General features: G+C 32.4%; 1 protein-coding gene across 2 annotated transcripts in view; it reads right to left on the bottom strand.

Annotated features, from left to right (window-relative positions):
• Positions 1-269: 269 nt before the first annotated feature.
• LOC114324245 (dipeptidase 1) overlaps positions 270-18,284 on the bottom strand; it is a 996,635-nt gene continuing 978,620 nt past the window's right edge. For both annotated transcript variants that reach the window (XM_050646393.1, XM_028272037.2), the window contains one exon: positions 270-593. In XM_050646393.1, the coding sequence (XP_050502350.1) occupies positions 362-593 (232 nt within the window). In that variant the 3' untranslated portion in view covers positions 270-361. The remainder of the gene's footprint in view (positions 594-18,284) is intronic.

The following is an 18,284-nucleotide window of genomic DNA, read 5'->3' as shown; positions in this document are numbered from 1 at the left end:
AAAGGAGGTCAAAATAGTTGTTGTGGATAAAAGATATTGGAATGATCCATTACATTGGTACACCCTAAGTACAATAGGATGTGTAAAGAAAAGAAAATAATGAAATACGCCCTTTTTTGATTAGTACTTCGTTAAAAGTTATAACTAAAATATTTATTATAGAAACTATATACGCATATACATTGTATACAACAATTTATAAAATTCTTTTTAATTTTTTTAACAAAAATAACCCTTTTAGGAAATGGATAGGATAACAAACGACGTAAAAATATCTACCTAGTATTTTTATCACATAATCACAGAATCCTACAAATATGAAAAAGTATTACTATATAGATATTTATCTTTAAAATATTGATCAATTGATTTGAGACGAACAGTTGGTGTCTTTGGGCTTCGGCATAACGTCCTCATAGGGCGGTACGTTGGCTTTCTTGAACTCGTCTCGTATTTTCTCAGCCTCTTGAAAAACTCTGAGAAAGTTGAGTCCCGCCAACTTCTTTAGGTCATCCACGGTCCATTTTCCGGTTCCTATTAGTTCGGCGAATAAAGTTGGATAGGAGGAGACGTCTTCCAATCCTTGAGGAACGCTAAAAGAAAGAGAGATTTATAAAAAAAAATAAAAGCAGTATAAATATTTCACATAAAAGATACAGTGTCAGGCAAACCTATTGAATAAGTGCTCTTATTGTCGTAAACCGGTCTAACATTTGGTTGCGATTTCGCAATATAGGCAATATTTATGAAAATATAGGAATACAGTCGAACTCGCTTATTAGAGTACCGGTTATAAGAATATCCCGGTTTATGGAATATAAATTCGAGGTCCCGAAACGTTTCCATTTACTCCTTAATAAATTTATCCGTTTATTGGAATACGTATTAATAAAGCAATACCGCTTATAAGAATATTATTTTTCAGGTCAACGAATAAATATTTACCTACAATTTCGAATTTCCTAAAAATTTAAATTATGACTTGTACTATTGTTTTTAGCCAAGGGCTTCGAAGGCCTGTATAGTGCTCTTTTATTTATATTATTTGGGTTTGTCAGATAGGTAATAAATATTTTATTACGTTGTTATGAGTAACAATTCAATCGTTTACCGACAAATTCAGTCGTAAAATAATTTCCTTTGTCTACAAACTATACATATTGCCACCCAGTTGCCTGTTAAAATTTTTAAGAAACAGTTTGCCCATCCTAGTCGCTTGTAAAGTTATAAAAGGTTTTCGGGATGGCCAAACCATTGTAAATTTTTCTAATTTGTATAATTCTGAGCAACAAAAGTGACTAATATTTTATGTAACAAAAAAACAAGCTACAACTACCGATTATTTTTCAAGATTAAATAAATAATTTTCTTATTAAGTATATTATGTATTTTAATACAAAAATTTTTACATAATCTATATATTGCATACCTTTCATATTAATTACTGTATGCATCCACATAATATAATGTAATTTGGTTTTTTAATAAATACGTTACGCTATTGTATTATTGACATAAAAACCAAAAACAATATAAATATACATATTAACATAGTATGTACTATTACGAATATTCGGTACCTACACTTATTACGGCTAGCCACCAATGATCGGTTATTAGAATATCCCGGTTATAAAAATATTTTTGCTTGGCACGAATGCTATTCCAATAAGCGGGTTCGACTGTATTCCAGTCGGGTTAGAGAAAAAAGGCCTAATGTTAGCGAGCTTCCCCAAATTTTATTACTCTAACCTTTAGGGTTCAATAGAAGCGTAAATTTTAAAATAGCGACTGAATTCCGCCACCGCGTTAGCCGCCATTTGAATTTTATTAAGAACCGTTTTTGGTCAATATTTCCGCCATTTTCAACTTTTCCATAAAATGGTAAGAACTGAAATTATTGCAAAAAACGCCGATTTACACCATCATCCTGCATAATTAAATTTGGTAGTCAAAACTCTAATCACAAGAACTGAAAATCTGAGAGATATAAACTAAAGACCACAAGAACGAGGAAATAAACAAAGTTAAAACAGCTTTAAGAAAAAATGGCTTCTTCACGTCTACGATTGGAAAGGTACAGAAAGTACCACGCACAAACCTTATGGGAATTAGGCCCCAGTGAATTTCGTTCATACTTCGGGAAAATACTCTTTGAAGCATCCTGATAAAAAGTTCTCATGGGCATAACTCAATCGTATAAAGGATTTTCAAGATATAGGGGCACAAACTCGGAAAATTATAAGATATACTGGGTATTCCAATTCCCTGAGTTACTGGTTATCAGGCAACATGTAGAAGTTTGGATCAAGGAAAAGTACTAGTAGTCTAGGATTTTTGCCTGGCTATCCAATGGCGACATTTACTTTGACCTTGACCTTCAACGAACGTTATCTTCTAGAGTTTCGAGGGTTTTTCGGCATTAAATTGATATAAACAGATTACTCATGGGTTTTTGGGATCGCTAAACACGAATATACCATCAGAATTAACCTCCGGAGGACGTGCTGGCCAGGGCCATTGCAAGGGACGTCATCTTCTAGAGTTTCGATGGTTTTCGGCATTTAATTGATGCAAATGAATTACTGGAGGGTTTTTTGAGGTCCCTAAACACGAATATCCACGAGAACCGACTCCCGGAGCACCTGGTTTCCAAGGTCAATGAAGACGCTCCTGGAGTTTCGACGCTCTTTGGTACTACATTAATTCAAACGGATTAGTTATAGGTTTTTGGGGTTGCTGAACACGAATACGTGATCAGCACACACACTGGAGCACCTAGTGCCTAAGACAGGTTATCTTCTGGAGTTAAACTCCTAGAAGTAGTCCATTTGATTCGTCCGAAACTCCAAAAGATAACCTGTCTTAGGCACCAGGTACTCCTGTGTCTGTGCTGATCACTTATTCGTGTACAGCAACCCCAAAAACCTACAACTAATCCGTTTGCATTAATGTAGTACTAAAGAGCCTCGAAACTCCAGGAGCGCCTTTTATTGACCTTGGAAACCAGGTGATCCGCCAGTCGGTTCTGGTGGCATATTCGTGTTTAGGGACCTCAAAAAACCCTCCAGTAATTAATTTACATCAATTAAATGCCGAAAACCATCGAAACTCTAGACAATGACGTCCCTTGCAGTGGCCCTGGCCACCACTTCCTCCGGAGGTCAATTATCATGGCAAATTCGTGTTTAGCGATTCCAAAAACGCATGAGTAGTCTGTTTATATCAATTTAATGCCGAAAACCCTCCTCGAAACTCTAGAAGATGATGTCCATTGAAGGTCAAGGTCAACGTAAAGGTCGCCATTGGAGAGCCAGGAAAAAATCCTAGACTACTAGTACTTTTCCTTGATCCAAATTTCTACATGTTGCCAGATAACCATGGTAAACTGAGGGAATTGGAATATTTGGTTTGGTTTGTGCCTCTATATCTTGAAAATTTTTCATACGATTGAGTTGTGCCCATGAGAACTTTTTATCAGGATGCTTCAAAGAGCATTTTCCCAAAGTATGAACGAGATCCACAGGGACCTAATTTCCATAAGGTTTGTGCGGGGTACTTTCGAAACAAAATCAGAGCTCTGGTAGAAAAAAGAAAATTAATTAGAAAAACAATTCTGCTCCATACAAAAGGCACTACGGACAAAATCAGCAGAATTATAAGGAAAAACAAAATATAGAGACTACATTTTTAACACTAACAGTAAGGTCTCAACCATATTACGTACCATCTGCAAAAACAAATATTGCCTCATAAAATCAAGGAGAATACAAGATCACTTGCGAGGACTGCGACACATCGTAGATTAGACATACCAACCTAAGAATATAGGTTAGACAAGAACATCGAAATGAGATCAAAAGAAAATAGAAAACAAATAAAGTGAAAATACATTGAAAAACACCGAAAAAATTTAAATACAAGGAATGCTACCCAAAGACTCCCAACTGCATGGAAACCAACAGAAAAACGTAGAAATGAAATTTGCGAATAAGACCAGTCCACTCGCATGCGTACAGGTCTGACCACAAGAAGTGCTGCAAGGTATTTAAGCACAGCAAACAGCGGCCTAGAAATAATTTTATGATTTCCATACTTAATCAGTAATAAATTCAGTATAACTCAAATAATAACAAAAAAAATCTGAAAGGAACCGTTTCAGCAACCAGGCCTTTTTTCCTCTGAACAAACTCTGAGCTCCTCCGCAGACACAACATCCACACCACCGCAGATACATCGATACCACCATTCATATCCAACGAATCCAGTGCCAATAACCAAAAAACAAAGCACGTCCTGAAGACGTAACGGACACCTAAAACAGGACCAAAAGACCAACTCAACCAGGAGTTGGAAGAAGGCAGCAGAACTAATCTGACTTGACGATGGCAAGTATGACTTGGCCGAAACGTCTAAATAATGGTTTTTGTAAAAACCAAAATTATTCAACGCGGAGTCAAACCCGGAAAACTATAGAAATCACCCGTTGTAGGTAAAGACCTATTTACCTATAAAATCTGCAAAAAAATACATAGTCCATTGAAATGTTACATTTAGGGTTGCATTTCTTAGCGGAGTCAATTTTATTTTTTTAATGTGTAGGGAGGTTCAGTAGAAGCTTAAGTTCAAGTTTTTGGGGTCGCCACCCTTGTCCCCTGGCCGCCATATTGGAAAAAGGGGTGCAAAGGGCTTTCGCGCTGTATCTCCTAAACTAGCAATCCTACAGAAAATTTAATTACTCATAAAATGTAGCAAATTAAATTTTCTACAATTTTATATCTATTACTTTTTATCGTTAAGTGACCAACAAAAAAGTTATAAACAAAAATAAGAGAAAAAGAAGTTTACTTTTGGAGGTTATAACTTTTTTTCCGTTCATTTCACAATAAAATAACATCATAGCGATTTTGGAGAGGATTTTTCAATGAACAATTTTCACTATAAAGTTGTTTAATTTTATTTATTATCTAGGTTTTACAGCGCTCCAAACTTGACCAGATTCTCGAATTCTCATAGGAATACAAAACAATACTTTTCTATCTACGGGAGTGCATTTAGATTTTCACTTCGGAAAAAATCAAACAAGATAAAACTTTTTGTAATTTCATTAAGAAATGTTTAATAAACAACATATCAAAAAGTTCTACTCGAGAAGTGGGTGCTTCATTTTTTATTAAACAAATGAACAGCGAAGTTAGATGTTTTTTTAAATAACTCCGAAAATATAATTTTTAGAAAAAACTGACTTGACCATTGAAAAATTCAGAAAATTTTACAAAAAAAACCTTATATAAAAATTTTTTTAAAATTAAATCTCTAGCTTCTGTAATTTTTTATTTATAACGCTAAAGTCACCCTTCTCACACACATTGGCGCACTGTAAACTAGCGTTGGAAGAAGTGCACGATTGAGTTTTTTTAATGTAATTCTTTAACTAATGGATCAAAAGAAATTTTACAAATTGGACATGAAAGAAGATGAAATAAGCTATCTTATGGTTGTAATAAAAAGAAATAAAATGTATGGACATAAGTACGGTGAGGGCGGAAAATGAGCCTTACATGAATTTTGTTTAAAAATTATTTAAAAATGTGTAACTAATACAATTTTACTTATAAAACTCTCAAATCTGCACAACTTAACTCTCAATCATCTTGCTAAAGGATGTTTTATTCAAAAAAAATCTCAAAAATTTAATTCAAATAATACGGTGTCTCAAAAAATGTAATTTTTGAAAACTTCGTAGTTTTACAGAATTCCCACCATTTTAAGACGGTATTACTCAAGTTTAAATAAATCTAATACAATTTTTTTGCTATTTTTTTTAGAGCTTGGGATGTAATCTTTAAAAAACACTGAATTATTTTAGTTTAAAAATAAAATAAACAATATATTTTTGAGAAAACTAAGAAAGATAACAAAAATGTAATACAAAAACCGAAAATTACCAGCTGAAAAAATGTATATACAGAGTGATCAAAACGTTTTTCTGTAAAACTTACCTAAAATACATTTAATAATAAGCTTCAACAATAATAAATGTTCAACAAAAAAAAATTTTTAAGCTCTTATACAGTATGTCTACGTAACTTGGAACCTATTGATAACTTTTTTAATATCAGTTTTACGAAAAAAAGTTATTCTTTATAAAATACTCTGCATCGTATATAACATAAAATGCAACCATCAAATATAAAATTTTGTTAATTTTGTACGAGGTATGTCAAAAAATATGAATTTGACTCAAGAGTAAAGTACCTTTATATTTCAAAATGTCGAAAATTTTTGTAAAGAAAAGTTGTCTGGAATTAAAAACTAATACATTTCTAATACATTTTAATTTTTAATATTATTGTGAAAATTAATTGTTTATCTTTTTTTTAAGAATGAAATTCCATATTTGTTTGATTGGATTCTACTTGTTTTTCATTTAAATATCCGCAATTTTGGATCCGCCATTTTGAAATTTAAATTTTTAATCTTTAATTCAGATTCAACAACCTGTTAAAAATAAAGACAATAAATGTTTTAGCAAAATGTTCTTTTTTATGCTCTTTTTAGAAAATCCGCATTTTGAATCCGCCATTTTATAGTTTATAATGTTAACATTTAAGTTAGGTTTATCAAAGCACTCAAAAATAAATATATGTAGAAATAAGTACATTTTGTAAAGAAATTATGATTTTACAACTATTTTTTAAGTTATCCGCCATTTTGGATCTGCCATTTTATAATTTAAATTATCAAAATTTGATTCAGGTTCAGCAACCTCTCAAAAATATCCACATATATGCAAACAAGCACGTTTTATAAAAAAAATTCGGATTTTACAACTACTTTTTAAGGATTTTTAGGAAAAAATTCGCCATTTTGAATCCGCCATTTTGAATTTGCAAATTGTAATGTCAGATTCGGGTTCAGCATAATCAAAACTAAAATAAAAACATTTTTTATCAAAATAAAATGTTGAATTCACCCATATTCTTAACATTATTTATACAAAACAATTGTTACTGTTTAAACAATTAATAAACAATTAGCGGCGAAATTTGTGAGTAGAACTTTTTACTTTAACATATTTATAAACTAACAAAAAAAGGTTTAGAAAAATATAACCTTGTTTGATTTTTTCCGAAACATTGTATCTTTTCGTTCTAATTGCACTCCCCTAATCTATAAATTAGGCAAGCGGCATCAACCGTTATGCCGACCATTTGCCAAAAATCAAATTTAAGGTGAATGACCAATTTTTGTCTACTTTTAGGTTTTCGAGGTCGCTGAATCCGAATATGAAGTTTATTTTTATCTAGAGTTGGTGGAACATGTTCAAAAATCAAATTTTATACAAAAATGCCAAAAATCAATTTTGATGATTTTTCAAATTTACCTCGCTGTATCTTTGGTCGCTGTAAATATTTTCTTTTGAAAATTTTGCTGTGTCATCTTTGAAGTATGTAGATAACAATGAAATTTGTCCAAAATGTCTAAACACATTACAAAAGTAGTTGTTAATTTTTAAACATTTTGTCATCATACTTCGTTAGTTTCATGTTTACTTAAAAAAGTTCAGTGACAAACTTTTTAGTTTATAATTTTAACCAACACAACAATAAAATATTCATGAAGAAGTTTTTTGTAAAATTTTAAGTCAAAATATACAATAGAAAAAAAAGTTACTTTACTTCATAGACAAGCGGTACACCCCAAAAAACGTTTATATCTCGAGATCCTGACCACGGTGTGGTGAATGGCTAATTTTGATCATACTTTATAATTTTGATAATCGTTTTTCTTAAGAATTTTGCATTTTGCGGTTGCATCATTCTTCTTCTGAACTGGCGAATTTGTCCTCAAACAACTTCTTGGGCCTTTCGTATATATGCTTAGGCTTATAAGTTTTATAGTGGGGAGAAAGGTCAAAAACAGATTAATAATAGCATAGGAATGTTAAAATCATAATAAACTATGAATAAAAAGTATATATAGATAGAAAAGTAAGCCTAACTTTTATTTTTATTGTATCTCTATGAGCATTCGAGAATCTGGTCAAGTTTGGAGCGCTGTCAAACCTATATAAATAAATAGAATTAAACAACTTTATAGTGGAAATTATTCGCTGAAAAACCCTCTACAAAATTGCTATAATGTTATCTTATTTTAAAATGAACTGAAAAAAAGTTATAACTTTCAAAAGGAAACTTGTTAAAATTTTTTTACATATTTTTTTTTATATCTTTTTTGTTGGTCACTTGACGATAAAAAGTAATAGAAACAAAATTGTAGAAAATTTAATTTGCTACATTTTATGTTTCATTAAATTTTCCGTAGGGTCGATAGTTTACGAGATAGAGCGCGAAACCCCTTTGCACGCCATTTCCAAGATGGCGGCCGGGGGACAAGGGTGGCGACCCCAAAAACTTGAACTTAAGCTTCTACTTATCCTTCCTACACATTAAAGAAATAAAATTGACTCCTCTAACAAATGCAAGGTATGGCTTAAAAAATGTAACATTTTAATGGACTAACAACATAAAATAAAAAATAAGCTGTCATCTTTGTCCAATTTAAAATCCGGTTTATTTGCGATGCATTCTTTGGTGTAGCTTTCATTGACTAATTATATTTTAACTTTAAAACAAAAGCCGAATTAAATTAAAAAAGCCCTCTCTCTGTCAGATTATACTCGTACATTTTCTTAAATTCGAGAAATCGAGATGTCAGCCGTCATGTCTGATATTAATTATTTATCCTGCTTTGCAGTTGCGTCGCAATCTACTCTTTCTGCTGCTACCGTGGTGATATTTTTACTCGCGTTAAGCACCACCCTATAGTTATATCTAAATTTGACCACACAAAAAAGTAACGGCATTTCCCTCTGTAAATATTGAAGTGAAATACAAGCAGTGGCGGCCCGTGAGGTAGTGCCATAGAGCCATGGCACTACCTTGCTAACTATGCAGAAACATATTTTTATCAGAGAACAATAACCTTGTTCTCTGTTTTTATCTTCAAAACTTTTTAATTCCTGTTAATTTTTTTGTGTGTATTTCTTTTGATCTTCATAAATTATATAAAATATGGCAACTATGGGCGTAATACAATCCCTACCGACAGCGGAGAGTATTCGACAGGAGAATCTCCTTCGTGCCGAAGCCAGTACTGGCACGACTAGAGAGAGAAATATTTTACGAGCATTCTGTGTAAGTGACAGAGAAAGAGCTATATTGGACTATAAGTATACCTTAAAATTAGAATCTCTGTGCCAGGCACGAGGGTATGAGGCCAGGTATATTTATTTTGAGTTTCTTTACGTGCTGGTTTGTCGCTTTTATTATGTATATTTTCTGTTAAAAAGTTTTTGTATTTATAATTAAACTTTTAGTGCATCATGATCGTGGGTATTTTGATATTTTGATTATTTCTTAAGAGGAAACAGTAGCGATCAACAGGTAGCTAAAACGCGTTCCAAGATTGCGGCTGTAATTTTGAATATATTTTCGAGATATTTGGCACACGTATTCGTAATATAATAAAGAATGGCGGTACAGAGCCCAATTTGAAAAATATATTAATATGTGGAAATTACTCTGTAATTAAATACAATATTAAAAAAACGAGCCTGTACCGCCATTAAGAAGAACAAAAAAATACACTTTCTTCAAATAAATTTTTTATCCGATGCCTAGATTTTGTGTCATTTTGGAACTACTAAAATTTTTTATTTCATTAGTAGTTCCAAAATGACACAAAATCTAGGCATCGGATAAAAAAGTTTATTTGAAGAAAGTGTATTTTTTTGTTCTTCTTAATGGCGGTACAGGCTCGTTTTTTTAATATTGTATTTAATTACAGAGTAATTTCTACATATTAATATATTTTTCAAATTGGGCTCTGTACCGCCCTTCTTTATTATATTACGAATACGTGTGCCAAATATCTCGAAAAAATATTCAAAATTACAGCCGCAATCTTGGAACGCGTTTTGGCTACCTGTTGATCGCTACTGTATCACCTTAAGTTTAATTTATTAATTGACAATGAAGATTAGTATCTTAAAAAATTTTTTTGGTGGTTTTTCGCTAGAAAAAAACTACAAATGTTACAAGGTGTTGTGGAGCTTTCGAGTTAGCTTTAAGAGCTCACGACGAAAAAGAAAATTCAGAAAATAGAGGCATATTTAAGGAGCTGATCAATTTTAGCGCCGAATTAGACAACGACTTAAAGGTTGATATTATTCAAAGGTCTACCTTCTCCGGACATTTAGTTGCTTCTAATTTATTTATGTCGTAGAAGTTTTCTGCTTATAAGCATCAGTTCTCCGAATCATTTCTTAATGAAACATGGAGACAATTTTAATTTTTAAGCAAAACTCGGTTTAAAACTGAATTAGAAGTAGGTACTGTATTAGCGAGACGAATTAAGTACTACCTCTGGGGCTGTCTCGCTATCGGTTTTATTGTAGAGGGAAGGTTTAAAAAGCACATTTGAAGAAACTATTAAACTTTTAAGTATTTTAGTTACCATTCCTATATCAACATCTGAAGCAGAACGCTCTTTTTCGATGTTAAAACATAGTGCTTTAGGTATGCTATCTGCAGAAAAGCATTTTGTAAATTGTATTGATAATTTTAATTATAAAGTCATTGAAAACTTTGCAACCAAAAAATAGAAGAATGAACTTCATATATCGTAAACTTTAAAAGTGACATTACAAAAATTTGTGCATGTATGTGAATAATGAAATAGTATTATTTTTATAAATTGGTAAATAGAGACTAAATCGTAATAACAATTTTCAAGCACTATCAGCAGTAAATGCTGGTGGTAGGTTAAGAGGTTTTTATTATTAATTAATTTACGGAACTGTTTTAATCAATGTTGGACAATTACTTGGCACCTCAGATCAATAAACTTAAGATACATAAGATAAAAGTATCCGCGCATATTTTTTTTTTGTTTTTCTTGTCAGTTTACCTTTTTTTGACAATATCGTGAATCCGTCACTAAAAATTTTGGCGGCTGCCCGAGTTCTGGCACTACCTTCTTAAAGTGGTACGAGCCGCCACTGAATACAAGATGAAGTTCTCTATTCGGAGACCCCTGTCAAAAGGTAAGATATTTTCGATACCTTTCGTATTTATTTATAATTTTATTTCTTGTTCTCCTGAACAAAATGGAATCATTTCATGGTTGTTTCAAAAATACGTAATGTATTTGTATTGAGATGCATTATACATAAAAGAAATAAGCTGTCATCTTTGTGCAATTTAAAATCCCTTTTATTTGCTATGCTATAGCTTTCATAGACTATATAACTTAAAAACAAAGCCGACCTAAATTAAAAAAGCCCTCTCTCTGTCAGATTAGACGACATTTTCTTAAATTCGAGAAATCGAGATTTCAGCCGTCATGCCTGATATTAATTATTTATCCTGCTTTGCGTCGCAATCTACTCTCTTCTGCTGCTACCGTGGTAATATTTTTTAAGGAATGTTGATTTAGATCGAGAGTAAGAAAGGAAGTGCCTTGTTCTCCCCCTTTATTTCATTAAATACCATAATGAAACCTAAAATCTAATCCACCAATGTAAATATCAAAACGCGATAAAACAGGGGCGGTTCATGACGAAAAGGTGGATTATTAAATTGATATAACTGACACAAATACCGGATATTTAAATTATAGTACGTATTTACTACACAATTATATAGCTTTGTATTACTGGTTAATTAATAAAATGAAAATAATCGGTTTCGTTTTGATTCAAATCGGTGCCATCCCCGATGGCATCAAGGTTCTAGGTTTACCCATTATCAAAGAGGCTTTGCAAGAAGACCGATCCGAATCAGAACGCCCGACTGCTCGGTATAAATAATGAAATACTTTTACCAGCCCAGATAGCATGTAAACTTGTGGCAAGCTTGATTCTTCTTTGATCTTAAATTGCTGCATCAAATATGACGAGGCAAGTTTGTGTCAAGTTTGCTGCAATATTGTTATGACAAGATGATGATTCATGTTTGTAGCAACTTTGCTGCAAGCTTACAGTTGCAAAGCCACGTCACGCGTGCCCTCTATTTGGTTGACTTCAGAGTTGACTTGCACGTTACGGTCGGTTCGGTTCGGTTTTGTTCGGCACCCTGACTGATGTCACGCCCACGCTAACGAAAGTATTGCTACCGGAGGAAAATTTCCCTTTTTGGTAGAATTTTCAACATAAAAGGGAAAAAGTTAACTTATAAGGGAATCTTTGCTCCAGTCCAAATTGTAAAATATTTAAAAACATCAAAATATTTGAAAATAATTCAACTTATTTTCACAGAATCTTTAAATAGGAGCATAGGAGGGACTTTTATCATAAAAGTGGGAATTTTTAAGGTACGTTGAGGGAAAAAGCTTACTCGACAGCTGGTAACACGGGAAATTAACCTGCCAAGTACCAAGCCACGCCAAGCGGACAGGACAGACAGTGGTGATAATTTGTGGTTATGTCTTATCCTTATGTTGTTATATTTTTCTTTGAGTTTTTAACTTAAATTTACCGTACAATTCTCTGAGACCTGAGACTATTACTTTAATCATTATTACTAAGTTGAAGCTTCTTTTTGAAGTTTACTAAGGTTACAGATTGGCATTCTTTTTGCTTTGGTGAAATTGAGGTAAGTTTTTTATGTTTTTCCTAGCTTCTAACTGTATTTACATATTATCTAAAATAAATTATATTTATAATATAGGTATTATATATAAATAAGTTTTAGGTTTTATTGTAAAATTGTTACTTTAACATCTTTTATCTCTTTTAATAGCAAATATTAATTCTGTTCACACAGCAAGAGCTTATAACAATTTCTTTTATTTGTTTTAGAGCTGATAAACAAAACTGAGCATCGAAACAGAATCGGACGCAATCTGAAGCTAGCGGGTTTAATGTAAGTTCCAATAAATAATTTTAGACAATAGATTGTATTTTAGTTGAGTGTTTAATAAATCGTTTTATAAAATGGTATTGTATTTTTTATTCACCTTGTTTTATTCAAATTGTGGCTAGTATGTCAAAACAAACCTTAAGGAAGTTTGTATCAAGTTTGAAAAAACAAACTTCATGCAACAAAACAAAAACAAATCTCAGCAAGTTTGTATCAAGTTTGAAAAAACAAACTTCATGCAACAAAACAAAAACAAACCTTCAGCAAATTTGTTAAATCAAGTTTGTATCAAGTTTGAAAAAACAAACTTCATGCAAGTTTGTCACACTGTAACTAGCAAGTTTGATTTAGACTTGATGCAAGTTTGCAAAGTTGCCATGGCAAACCTGCAGCAAGCTTTCATGTTTGGTGTATCAAACTTGTTGCAAGTTTGAAACAAGTTTATATTGTTATCTGGGAGAGTATGGTTAGAACGACCTCTAAAGGGGAACTATGAAATGAGTGTCGACAATGATCCAAATAAACTGTTTAACCAGGACTAACATACCAAACGGGCGACGCTCAGGAAAAATATTCCACCAACGCATCGCAGTTTACCCATCTGAATCGTTATCATTCTGTACTCTAATACAGAGTATGGTGTAAAACAAAATGAAAATAAACGGTTTTGTTTTGAAAGGTAAAGTTTTCAATCCTAATAGTAACATTTATAATATTGGAAAATATTAAAAATATTACTAAAAGATTTTTAAATTGAAAACTTATTGGTCCATTTCCCTGGTGACACCTCCATGGCTTCTAAAAATTGCAAGATGGATGCTGAAGCGAAGAAGACAAGGTGTCACCAGGGAAATATGGACCAATAAGTTTTCAATTTAAAAATCTTTTAGTAATATTTTTAATATTTTGCAATACTATAAATGTTGCTATTAGCATTGAAAACTTTACCTTTCAATTGAGAGATGACGCTAGTCACCTAATCCATACACGTCAGTTGCAATGTGGGGGTAAGCTTTCATGCTTGGTCACTTCGAGTATGGAGCAGCGGGCCTACGTCTCTCCGATGAGACTCCAATAAGAGTCGAAAATCGTCGATTCAGAGTGCTGGACTGCGTTCCGTATTCTAAGTGAAAAATAAGATTGTTTTGCCTTCGCATTGCAACTGAATAAAAATTGAATTTTTATTTTATTTTTTTTATTGGTTTTCTTTTGATTAAAATCGAGGCTCATGCCATCCCCTGACACGTGTTTATAGGTTTACCCGTTATCAAAGAGGCTTTGCAAGAAGACCGATCTGAACGAGAGAATGATAATGATTCAGATGGGTAAACTGAGACGCATTGCTGGAATATTTTCCTAAGGGTCGCCCGTTTGGTATTTTCGTACCTGGGTAAACAGTTTACTTGGATCGTTGTCGACACTCATTTCATCGTTTCCCGTTAGAGGTCGTTCTAACCATACTCCCGTATAAATATTTCATTATTTATACCGAGCAGTCGGGCGTTTTGTTCAATAAAATAAATGTTTTAATAAATAAGATATAATTCACAAATACGTTATTCAATGTACAAAACTAGTTATTAATAATGATGGTAACATAATTAATAAAAAAAGGCACACGTAACAAGAATACTGTACTCGAGAATTTACTACAAAATAAAAGTAGGTAAAACTATACGAAACAAAGTTTGGTATCAGAATCACCTTGGACCCGGAGAATCATTATTCAGTTTGCAGGTCATTGTTCAAATAGGTATTTAGGGATATAAAACAACCGGTATATAAGTATGTTTTATTGACTTCCGTATAATTGCATCCAATGAAAAAGGGTTGCAACGAATTATAAATAGGGTGACCGAAACATGTGTTGAATATGGGCTTAAACTTAATACTTCTAAGACAAAATTTATGGTTCTCACCAAAACGGAGTTAGAGCCAATGAACATCAGAGCTTATGAAATTAAATTGGGCGTGGATGGGTTCACAATATAACCTATTTTGGTGAAAACGTTAACGATAACTGGGATATAAATAAAGAAAGAAGAATACGCATAGAAAAAGCCAGAACCGCCTTCTATAAACTAAAAAAAATCTCATTAATAGAGATCTCAAATTAAAATATCACTCCATATTGTTGTATGACATGAGAAGCAAGACAATTATAGAGACACTAATAAAAAACTGGAGGCATTTGAAATGTGGATATACCGACCAATATTGCGGATAAGTTGGGTTCATCAAATAAGAAATGAAACAGTTTTATACCGAATGAATGGGAGCAAAAAAATAACAAAAACAATAAAAATTCGAAAGTTACAATATTTCGGCCATGTAATGAGACAGATATCTAGAGAGGTATAATCTTTTACACCATATCATCATCTTTTACTTTTACATCATAATCATAATACAGGGCAAGATCACCGGAATAAGAGGACCAGGCCGAAGAAGAACATCCTGGCTTCGAAATCTCCTAGAGTAGTATTAAGAAACATCCGCTAATATGTTTCAAGCCTTAGACAAAGTTATTATTGCAATATGGTTGCCAAAGTTCGATAACCTGACAGGCTATTGAAAGAAGAAGAAGAAGAAGAAGAAGAAGAAGAAGAAGAAGAAGAAGAAGAAGAAAAAGAAGAAGAAGAAAAAGAATAAAAAGAAGAAAAAGAAGAAAATGAAGAAGAAGAAGAAGAAGAAGAAGAATAAGAAGAAGAAGAAGAAAAAGAAGAAGAAGAAGAAGAAGAAGAAAATGAAGAAGAAGAAGAAGAAGAAGAAAAAAAAGAAGAAAAAGAAGAAGAAGAAGAAGAAAATGAAGAAGAAGAAGAAGGAAGTCTTTTACGCAATATAAATTTAAGAACAATTAAACAGTTAACTCTTGATGAAAATTAAAGTTATATTATTTATTTATTAAACAATTATTTTTGATGTCCAGAAATTACTCTGTAAGTTTTCAAAACATTGAGCAATCGTTGATGAAAAGCTCACGTTTAGAGCGGGCCACGTTTGTCATACATACGTCGAATTTTGATTCGTCAGTTTTGCGATTACATTCAGCTGTGTAACTACCAGCGTAAAATATTTTGCGGCCTTTTTTATCTAGTTTAATTAACATTCTCGAGAGGAAACAGTGTTGGAGGATGGAATTTTTCATTTTTCTATACTTTTATACTTATTCCATACTACTCGAGGGAGCAGCCTTGACTCGGTTAGGCCGAAATCTTTACTTAACGTTCTAGGTAAATTCTTCGAGATGATCCTCAAGTAGAGACTCTTTCGAGAAGGTACAAATACCACGATGACGGAAATCGTCACCTAACGCAAAATATAAATGACAAAAAATTCGGTTAATCAGCTTTCTCGATGTTCAGAAAGCCTTAGATTAGACCAAGTTGGGCATGCCCGCATGCCGGACTTTTTTAAGAAACTACTGAACATTAGCATGCCTTGTCCCTTTGTCAAACTCCTCCATTTACATCTCTCAGATATGAGCATAAAGATGAAGGGAAATAATCGCTTCTCAACACGTTTGACTCCCACTGCAGAAGTGTTCCAAAGTTCCATTCTTTCATACACACATTCTTTGAACTTTATCGATATCTTTGAACCTGAACCATATCGATAGACGGTGCACAAGATGGAGAGTAACACCTAATCCTACCAAAAGTCAACTCACACTTTTATAGACACTCAAACGTTATGGTCTACCAATCACAGCAAGCACAAGAAAGTAAGGAGCTCAGCGAAACACTATACCTAGGTTTATAGTGTATAGTATCAGAAAACTGTGCTGTGGTTCAGACCTGAAAGCAACCTGAGACAGAATAAGAAAAAAATTGTCTTGCCAAGTGTTGACATACATTCGTGGCCCAAGATGGTGGGTTAAAGTTTTCGTATAGGTTCACCATGTTCCCGGAGGATTACTCATCAGAATATTGAAACTGAATGTTTAAACTTCAATTTAGTCACTTGAAAAACTTAAAAATAATAATTTACATATTTCAAGCTTCAAAAATGAGTATTTTAGCATTTTTCAGATTTTAAATCATTTATAACTGGAAAATTGTTAACTTTTGAGAAAAATGACAAGATATCTTTTTTGTTTAAAATGACATGAGAAAATTAAAAAAATTTCACCCGGTACCCTTCCGATTTTCCGATTTTCTCAAAAAAAAAAACAAATCAGAAAATTGTTCACACGGTAGCGGCCTCACAACCTGGACTAATAGTTGTTTTGGATAAATCATGTTTTAAGCTTTTTGTAATTTCTTTTGTTTTTTACTGTTTGTTTTATAATACTTAATTATGAATAATTTTTGTCTGTTTTGTAAGATTAACAAGAGCAGATACTAAAACAACACAAAAGATCGCTGTTGAAGGAATCTATAATATAATTCCGATCACATTTCTCAATTAAATATATCGTTGTAACGTCACTGGCAGAGGAAATGAAAAATGTCTTATTTCCTCCTATTTTATTCCAGTACAGCCCAATTCTGATGGGACCGTATTTACCAAATTAATAAAACCCGACACAGCAGCATTCGGTATAAAAGGGAATGTAAAGAATTTTCGAAAAATTAACGAGGATCGACATAACTAAGCTTTAAAAATTCCAATAGCGAAAAAAGCCCTAAAATTGGATAAAACCACCGTAATAAAGAGCATCAGGAATGGATCGATCTCTTTTTTTTTTGAAAACCAACTTTAACATCATATTGGAAATATAGAAAATTAAGTTATGCTATAAAATCCAAATACCTACCTAATATTTTATAGCTGTATATGAAAATAATATAATATAACTATACTAAATTTACAATCAAGATGCAGTAGAAATAAACAAACCAAGACACGTTAAATGCTACTAGGAGCACTCCCGAATCATAATTTACAATTTATATACTGTTAAATAATTTTTATGGGGAGAATTCAGAGAATTAATTTTATGTCAAAGACCACGATATCATAAATTTTCATCGCCGTGTATATGACCAAAATTTGTAAATAAAATAATTTAGCCGTAAACAGTGTTTCGTGGAAGAGTGGAAGTCTAGTGGTAAAGTTTCTATGAACGGATTTATACATTTCAAAACAATGAACTAAAATACGGTCGTTTTAGAAAGTTAATGTGCCGCATTGGAGTGAACCAATAGACAATGTTTCTAAATGGTTTCCTAAAAAAAAACGATGGTAGTCAAACAAAAAACAATTTTGTTTAGTTTAGAATAGAGGGTTTTTCTAGAATGTAAGTAAAATTTAATTTTAATATCTCCTGGAAATTGACAAGACATAAAATTTGTATACAAGACTAATAATTGTCCTTAAGAAAAAATAGGGATATGGTGGGTGGAGAATGCTTGT

This window comes from Diabrotica virgifera, chromosome 3 (assembly GCF_917563875.1).
Source record: "Diabrotica virgifera virgifera chromosome 3, PGI_DIABVI_V3a".
Taxonomy (NCBI): Eukaryota; Metazoa; Arthropoda; class Insecta; order Coleoptera; family Chrysomelidae; genus Diabrotica; species Diabrotica virgifera.
This window is presented reverse-complemented; position numbering and strand designations above follow the sequence as displayed.